Source organism: Carassius auratus, unplaced genomic scaffold (genome assembly GCF_003368295.1).
Source record: "Carassius auratus strain Wakin unplaced genomic scaffold, ASM336829v1 scaf_tig00214714_1_2670353, whole genome shotgun sequence".
Taxonomy (NCBI): Eukaryota; Metazoa; Chordata; class Actinopteri; order Cypriniformes; family Cyprinidae; genus Carassius; species Carassius auratus.
In genome coordinates, this window is record NW_020527778.1 from 2,242,256 (window position 1) to 2,251,458 (window position 9,203).

The 9,203-nt window shown below is 37.0% G+C and overlaps 1 protein-coding gene across 1 annotated transcript; it reads right to left on the minus strand.

Annotated features, from left to right (window-relative positions):
• Positions 1–468: 468 nt before the first annotated feature.
• Positions 469–9,201, minus strand: LOC113092714 (regulator of MON1-CCZ1 complex-like). The gene is made up of 20 exons (XM_026258407.1): positions 9,017–9,201; positions 8,343–8,419; positions 8,018–8,102; positions 7,872–7,928; positions 7,341–7,427; positions 7,087–7,227; positions 6,831–6,934; positions 6,572–6,661; positions 6,370–6,475; positions 5,753–5,861; positions 5,198–5,242; positions 5,054–5,107; positions 4,488–4,616; positions 4,236–4,342; positions 4,028–4,147; positions 3,841–3,918; positions 2,148–2,252; positions 1,935–2,003; positions 961–1,186; positions 469–848 (listed from the first exon to the last, which is right to left on the minus strand). Exons 1-20 carry the CDS (start codon positions 9,113–9,115, stop codon positions 769–771), a joined length of 1,968 nt encoding a protein of 655 aa, XP_026114192.1. The 5' UTR covers positions 9,116–9,201; the 3' UTR covers positions 469–768.
• Between the last annotated feature and the right edge of the window lie 2 nt (positions 9,202–9,203).

The window sequence follows — 9,203 nt, forward strand, 5'->3', positions numbered from 1 at the left end:
CTAGTTAAGACTGCTGTGACTGTTTCTAATACACCGGCGAAGGATATTAAGTATATTGTTTATTTTTCTTTTGCAGTAAACAGTAAAATGTTGTCATTACCATTCATCACCACTAGGGGTGCACCGATAACACTTTTTCCAGTACTCGCCCAAAACCGATACTTTTATTTTTGGTACTTGCCGATAGTATGATGAGTTTAGCTTCTGAAATCTCTGGAAATGTGAAAAGGGTACATTGCCAGAAGTCATCTGTTTAGACAGAACAATGCATAAGTTACATTCGGCACAGAGAAGCATCTTATTACCGATCCCAGATATCTGTGGATTAAAGGGCTGAATCATTTCCGTGGATAATCATCATGCCAAAAATGATGAACCGAAAACAATCGCCTTGACTTGTTCCAGTGCTTGGCCTGCTCATTCATTTCTTTTTTTGTAAAGAATCTCACAAAGCATATTACATATTTGTACATAATATATTTATTATATATACACACTATAAAAGATTTTTAATATATATACATGATCAGCTTTCATACATACAGACCATTTAGTAAAGCACTTTCGATGTGGCCATATTATTAATTAATCTCCATTTAAATCTGTTCCTGCTAAAACCATCTGAACTTCATGGCAAACATGCATACAAGATGATAAAGTGTCTCTTTTAAGTCTCTTGTAATGTGAGCTTAATTTGGTTTTCATTTTGCTCAAAGCAATACCGTTTCCTCCTGGTTAAACCATCGTTCCAGCTGCTACTGTAGGCTTTCATGCCGTGGCTTGTTTCATCAAAGCATTCTCTCCAAACACTTGCTTAAAGTAGGCCACATGCTCCTCACAGTGCTCTCCTGAAACAGGAAGATGATATCAGAGGAAGTCCACTCATGTGCTGACGTTTCTGCTCCAAATCAATGAGAATGAAGTATATCTCAGCACATTTCATTCGTCAAAATCGCCTACCTTGGTTGAAACCAGGATTTCCACGCAATCGCATATTCCTCTGCTCGAAGCAGCGGAAGATGGTGTAGAACAACATAGTGTCGTTTGTTTGCCGCGCGGCGTCCAGAAACTTCCGAGCAGAGATGTTATCGTGGGCGCCGACGCTTCGAATGAAACGCAGAGCGCCTAAAACCTGCTGCTTGGACAGAAGAACCTCCACGATCTCATCATTAGCAGTGGAGAGCCTCTGAAAAACACACACAAACCCACGCATGGAGCACTTGAGAACAGCAAAGCCAAAATTAAGCTTAAAGGGTTAGTTCACCCGAGAATGAAAGTTTGTCCATCTTCTACTCACCCCGAAGCATCCTAGGTTTATGTGACTTTCTTCTTTCAGAATAATCCAATCGGAGTTATATAAAAAATTGTCCTTGCACTTCCAAGCCTTTCAATGTGTGTAAGCTAGTGTTTGTTGTCAACAGTTCAGAAGACGTGAAATAAAGTGCGCGCATCTGTAATAAAACGTCTCTCACGCGGCTCCAGGGGGTGAATAAAGCCCCCCTGTAGTGAATAAAAATTTATGTAACATAAATATCCAGATTTCAACCATAAACATAAACTAGAAGTGAGGAAAAAAGTGTTTATTACATTTGAAACCTGGATATTTATCTTTAAAAACGCATGGATTCACTACAGGGGGACTTTATTCACCCCCCGGAGCCATGTGAGGGGCATTTTATTACAGATGCGCACACTTTATTAAACATCTTTTGTACTGTTGAAAACAAACACCCACTTACCCCCAATGAAAGGCTTGGAAGAGCAAGGACAATTTTTAATATAACCCCGATTGGATTATTCTGAATGAAGAAAGTCACATACACATAGGATGCTTCGGGGTGAGTAGAAGATGGACGAATTTTCATCTTGGGTGAACTAACCCTTTAAATCATCTGCACTGAACATATATGTGAGTGTAAAGCAGTTTTTCGTACCTTCAGCATGTCCAGAGAGAGCTGGTGGGCAGGTGGATACGTGCTCTCCAGAGACAGCAGCAAACAAGCCTGGAAGCACAAAAAACCTGAGTCAGCCACATCAAGAAGTTCTTACTGAAGCAAAGAGTCATTGGTTTTTACAGACAAGAAGAATGAATGTACATCAAGGAATGTTCTAGTGTAAGAAATTGAGTTCCAATAACTTAATCTCACCAGTGGTTTGGAGTCGCTGAGGACGTGATACTGAAGAAACTGGTGCAGCATGTAGAAGAGGTTGTGCTGGACCAGAGTTTTGATGACTAGCTCATACAAATAGTGCTGGAAAGATCAGAACAACGATGAGAAGAGTCACTGTATACAACACAACTTTGACTAATATGCAGTTTGACTCGGTTATGATTCTTTAGTAAATAATGCAAACGTAACATTAAATACTCGAACCCAACACTATAAAAAGAAAAGAAATCAAGCTTTATATACATAATTATTAAACATTTTATGAATTCTAAGCCTTATTATACCAAATTAGTTATAAACTTAAAATGACTTATCAAAATATAATTGCTCACATGTAACGCATTAAGGCAGGAAACTCTTATATTAGTATTATTTATATACAATCATAATATTTTTTTCATTTTTTAAATAGACTTTTTTTTAATATTAGTTTTAAGTTTCAATAGTTTTAAACTTTATTTATGTTTTTGTACTTTAGTACTTTGTTAACTGCCAATGCTACATTTTTAACATTCATTTAAGTTTTTCCATCTAATATTTATATTTATTTTACTTCAGCTTCATTTCAATTAATGACATTTTTTATTGTTTTAATTTTAGTTAACAACGAACAGTGATTCCCAATTTATCTTAACTGAACCCTTTTGACTAAACATATTTAGTTATTAAATATTTACGTGTTTTACTTGTAGACACTTACATATTTATTGAAATATTTCAATAATTTAACAACACATAAGCATGTTCATGCTTCTCTGATGTTGCTTAATGATCACGTAAGATGAAAATAAACTACATTTTTCAGATTTTGTAAATTTTTGTTTAATTTTTTTTATAGTAATGGGAAGATCAGATCATATTCATTTATTTATAAAAAGTTTGTCCCATTGCACTAACTCTCTCTCCACGTTTCCCCACACCGTCCTACAAATGAAGTCTAAGAAGCTCATAAACAAAGTTTGCTGCCTTAAGTCAAGTTCAGTCATAACTTTACTGAAACTCATGCAGTTGGTGTATGTCACTCTATATGTGAATAGTCTTCTAAACGTCAGGCAACAAATTAATTTTCCTACATATTTCATTCAAAGGCACAGGTTATGGAATGCCCTCAATATAAAAGATGATGAAGTGCAATGCTGGAGGCCACAGCAAAGATTATCATCAGTTACTGTAGACGCTCAAAGCAGAATGTGTCTAAGCAACCAAAACGCCTAGCAAAACACCCAACAAGCCCCAACACCTGGGTCAGGGGAAGGTGAACCCGGGACACAATTTACAGTTACACCACAGCTTACCACTGGAGTGAATGGTTCAGATATACCAACCTCAGACTACTACCTACGGTTATTGTTTTGCAATGTTAACATATGTTAATCATCCACACGTCATTTATTATTTAGATGAGTTTGTTTCTTCATCAGAACAGATTTTGAGAAATCTAGCATTGCATCACTTGCTCACCAATAGATCCTCTGCAGTGAATGGGTGCCGTCAGAATGAATGTTTGGACTCTCTTTCTGACGGCACCCATTCACTACAGAGGATCCACTGGTGTGCAAGTGATGCAATGCTACATTTCTCCAAATCTGATGAAGAAACAAACTCGCCTACATCTGGTATGGCCTGAGGACGCGCACATTTTCCAGAAATATTCATTTTTAGTTCATACCTGAACAGGGATCTGAAACTGGTTAAGAGAACGGATGTACTCCATAAGAACTGCAATTATGAACTTATGCTTCACTCCCTGTTCAAAGAAGACAATTTACAGCATTAGAATAAGAAACAACGATTTTGGAGACTTGCAGAACATGGTAAAAAAATGCATACGTTTAAAAAGTACAATGCTTGTTTACCTTCTTCTCCGTGAAGTCAGACAGCACGTGTGTGTACATGTCTGACTGGTCTATCACCGCCTGGGTCCGGACGGGCCTTTTAGAAGAAGTGCTGGAGCGACTGGGACCTGATTCCATAGCCTGAGGAGAGAGAAAAACATTTCTATAAATACCACATTCATATATACATATATAGAAAATGCAGTGTAATAAAACAATCTGTACTGACCGCAGTATACGCTTGCTCTGCATCCAGGTATTCTTTGTACACTTGGTTGAGTTTATCAAACACTGTTGCCACCACAGACAGATTCCCTTTATCTCCTTCTGTAAGCACTGAAGAACAAGACATTCATCATGAAACATAATCCTAATATCTAATATACTACAAACATCATATCGTACTATAACTCTTTTGTAGATATTGTTTTGCAGTGTTATTTTAGAAAGCATTTTCATTATACAGCTCTCTGCTGCTTACTTTGCGAGCACACAGACAAGATGACCATTTTGCAGTCTCGTCTCCGCAACAGGAAGTCCATGAGTTTGCCTTTATCCAGCAGGAGTTTCAATGTGGGCTGGAGCTTCACCTGGAGGTACCACAGATACCCTGACAAACAGAGAACATATGTGACCCTGGACCACACAATCAGCCTTAAGTGTCCATTTTTGAGCTGCGTTAATAAGATTTCCACTGATGTGCGTTTATTAGGACTGAACAACATTAGGCCGAGATACAACTATTTGAAAATCTGGAATCTGAAGGTGCAAAAAAATCTAAATACTGAGAAAATCGCATTTGAAGATTCAAAAATTACGTTTTGATATATTTACGGTAGGACATTTTCTTGGAACATGATCTTTACTTAATATACTAATGATTTTTGGCATAAAAGAAAAGTCAATAATTCTAACCCATTCAATGTTTTGTTTGGCTGTTGCTAAAAATATACCACAGCGACTTAAGACTTTGTGCTCCAGGGTCACAAATAATCATTCTCCATCATGCCAGATTTGATTTCATCTGTGTGCCGTTTAGTAAAGTACCTTCGCTGGCACTGATGATGATATCCGGTTGGAAAACACTCCAGGAAGATGAGTCTTGAATGTAAAGGAAAAGTTCGAAAAGGGCAAGTACATATGGTATAGTTCACATATGAACATAAGTTAGGATATCCTTTGTAAGGATACAGAGTTCACAGGGCACTGGGGCCTGACTTGGAGCGGCCGCAGGTCCTGTAAAGGTGTGGAAAGAAAGATTATGTTCCTTACACTCTCAGAACAGCATTCATTAAAAACAAGCCAAAACAGGTGTGTAAAAACGTGTAATATTGGTACCGTCAAAAGTGTGGTGTCGCTTTCAAAATGAATTACTGTAATTTTTGGACTATAAGTCGCACCTGAGTACAAGTCGTATCAGTCCAAAAATACGTCATGATGAGGAAAAAAACACATATAAGTCGCATTTATTTAGAACCAAGAGAAAACATTACCGTCTACAGCCGCGAGAGGGCGCTCTATGTCTGCAGTGTAGACTACACGAGCACTGACTCGAGCAGCATGGAGCGCCCTCTCGTGGCTAGAGACGGTAATGTTTTCTCTTGGTTCATCTCTCTTAGTTAATTTCTCTTGGTTCATGTCAAATTAATTTTGATAAATAAGTCGCACCTGACTTTAAGTCGCAGGACCAGCCAAACTATGAAAAAAAAGTGCAACTTATAGTCCGGAAAATACGGTACATGTCACCTGTGAGATGGATCTTGTAGGGGTTGATGGACTGGGCAGGAAGCACAGGCTGATGCACATTTAATGCACCATCTGATTCCCTCAGTTTTATATCATAAATGAGTGAAGACTGAAATACAATAAGACAAGCATTTCAAACAATTGCAGAGCAGATCAGACCTTTATTTTAAGCAGGTTTGCTGATAAGAGTATATCATGCTTTCACATATTTTTTTTAGGGAGGCACTTTATTGGTACAAATATTCTAGAGATTTTTTATATTTATTTCTGCATGCTCGTTTCCCCTAATTTCACATGTGGATTACATCTGACGTCATTTACCATTCACTTTAAGTTTATCTTTAAAAACGCTTACATTGTTAAATGTAATCTTCATCAAATCTCAAAATGAATATGTTTTTATATAATGCTGCAATGAATTATTTACATTTTTAATGTATTCAGACAAAATAGTGATTGATATCAACTTGAATTTTAATATCAGCGCATCCATATTATTCAAAATAAAATAATGAAAATGCCAGAGGACTAGCAGAGCAGACTGTTAAGAGACTAGCTCTCGTCATGAACTCCACAAATGTGTTAATATCACCTGACTGACAACTTGTTAAACTCACCTGTGAGCTCTGATGGTGCACCACAACTAGGTTATCCACCACGTTCAGGGCAAACATGCCCGTGGTGTTTAGTTTGAGCACATGAGTCTTCCTACACGTGCCTTCTCTACAGTTAAAAGAAAGAAGAATCGGGTAAAGAAAAACAAACATGATCAAAAATAGAGCGGAACGCTTTTATTGGACAGTAAGTTATCTGTTGTACCTAGGCAGATGATAGAGGACCACCTCTGCTCCAGGACTGTTGGTGGCTCTGGAGTGATGCTTCAGATACATCACATAGAGCTGATCATAACTACAGGAGAGAGAGAGAGAGAGAGAGAATAGACTGGGTTTCACAGCCGATTTTTCACACATTATTGCAATTTATTTCATAAACTATTAACCAACATATGATGTGCAGAATACATTTGTTCAGAGTTGGATGTCTAGTGTTGGCTCAGGTGTCCATACACACGTCTTACATTGTAGCCACAGCGATGTCACGTTCAGAGAGGCTGAGTTTGGCTGGTTTGGGCACCGCTGGCAGTTCAATCTCAAACTTGGACATCTTTGACATGGTCGCGCTCTAGAGAACATGATGTTGAGATTAGAGCAGTATGTGTTCAGATTTAACAGCCAGATATCAGAGCTACTGTTGCCCTCTTCTGGTTTAAGTCTGCAGATGCAAAACTCTTGCATGCTTTCAATCAACGTTAAAGAATAAGACATCGAACTCACCTTGAAAGCAAATGGCTGTAGCACATTACCCTGTACAGTGGTGGAAAGGAGAAGAACGGCCGTCTCTGGACAATACATGTACCAGTTCACATTGATGCTCTGGCTCTTTAAGAGCTTCAGGGTTCGTTTATCTGGCAGCACCTGAAACAGAGCAAAAACAAGGATTCTGATTACCTTTGGTAGAAAGAATGACTTCTAAAAATAAGAATTACTTCAATCTTACTTGCTGAACTGATGTAAGGGTGTCACCTCACCTGATAGAATTCTATTCCCTGGTCAGTGACAAATACGATCTCGTTCCAGTTGGTCCAACAAAACCCGAGAATACTGGCATTCTTTGTCTGAAAAAAAAAAAAAAAAAAGATTTTTCAATAGAATTAATTCCTGCGAAGCAAAGCTGAATTTTCAGCATCATTCCTCGGATCTTCAATGTCACATGATCCTTCAGAAATCATTTGAATATGACGCTCAAGAAACATTTATTATTATCCTTAACAGTTGCTTAATAGTATTGTGGAAAGCATGATTAGCCTTTTTCGTGATTCTTCGCTAAATTCGAAGCTCAACGTTTTCAAAACACAAGTCATTTGAAATACAGAATTATAGAAAAATCGTTTGTAACGTTATGATTTTTTGTTACTGTCACTTTTGACAAATTTAATGCATTTTTGCTGAATAAAATCTTTTTAATTTTCACTGAATAAAATCTTTTTTATTTATAGTTTATTCATAAATGCATACATTAATTATTTAATTAATCATAGCCAATCTCTTTTGGGATGTACCTTGCACTCATGGGAAAATTCCAAGTGTGGATAGTCAGGAATGAAATTCATAAAATCCTAAAAAAGAGAAAGAAAGAAATTCACTTATAGAGAACCATTGCACAACAATTGCATTTACTGAGATAGCAACCATCACTGATACTTACAACTGATTTTGTAGTGCGCTGTACAGCTAAGATTTTGTTCCCCAATGAGAATTTGATACACTTCACCTCTCCTTTGTCATCCATTCTGTCAAACAAAATAGTGTTTAAGAATGTTTGCCAATTTTGTTATTGTTAACAAAATATATATTAAAAAGAACAATAATAATATAATACAAATTACAAAAGTAAATTAAATTACTAGAAAGACTATTCAAAGTATTAACAAATACTATGCAGTATATATATAATACTATATATGAGACTGAGTGATCTTTAAATGATGCATGTAGGATATAGATGCATGAGGAAAGTCTAGGGGTCTTACCTGAAAGCCACCGAGCTCTTGTCATCTGGCCCTTTAACCACGACTCCTGTGGCCCCTCCAGATCGTACTGCAAACACCTGCAAACACACAAAACACAACTATTACACTCAGAAAGCATAATGTATAATGGCAGATGACCACTAAACATATTGTAAATAACGTTACATATGAATATAATATTAATTCAAGCCCATAGTATGTAAAAAAGTATCATCTGATACCAAGCCACAGTACTTTTTTGATATACTGTATTAACAGATGACACTGTAACCACTGTAACCATAAATCATAAAACTAGCAAATAAAATACGCGAAAGAAAGGTATAGCAAATAATAGGGTTACATTCATAGAGTTAACATGCATCTAAATAGAATTTCATTCATAAATAAAGCCTAATATAATTATGTATTTAACGCATTAAAATGTCTTCTACGTAATGTTACATGCATTGAATTTGAAGACCTCTGCACAGGAAACCTCACGTGCCACTCTAATCATTTGTTAATAGGTTTTATGGAAGCATTCAACTACGTCTATATTATGACTGAGACAGCGACAGCATTCAAAATGCACCTATGTTGTCCAAAAATGGACATATTTTGAAACAACGTCATTATATCGTTTTATCATGTCATATAGTTATTATACTTCAAATTATTAAACGTGTCCTCACCTGTTTATTCGCCTCGTCGAAAAAAACATTGTTAACGCTCGATGCGTTCTCAAACTGCACGGGGTTTTCACTGAGCTCTAGATAATATTCGTCGCTCATATTGTTTTATAAAGAGACGTTTATTCCGCTGCGCTGCGTTTTTACTTCAGCTAGTGTTTCCACTTCCGCGCCCGTCGTCATGTGATGC

Coding starts and splice junctions, on each gene's coding strand:
- LOC113092714 (XM_026258407.1), bottom strand. CDS start 9,115: ATGAGCGACGAATATTATCTAGAGCTCAGTGAAAACCCCGTGCAGTTT. Junction 2,253..3,840: donor AGTTTCAGATCCCTGTTCAG/GTATGAACTAAA, acceptor TGATCTTTCCAG/CACTATTTGTATGAGCTAGT. Junction 1,187..1,934: donor TCTCTCTGGACATGCTGAAG/GTACGAAAAACT, acceptor TGTGTTTTTCAG/AGGCTCTCCACTGCTAATGA.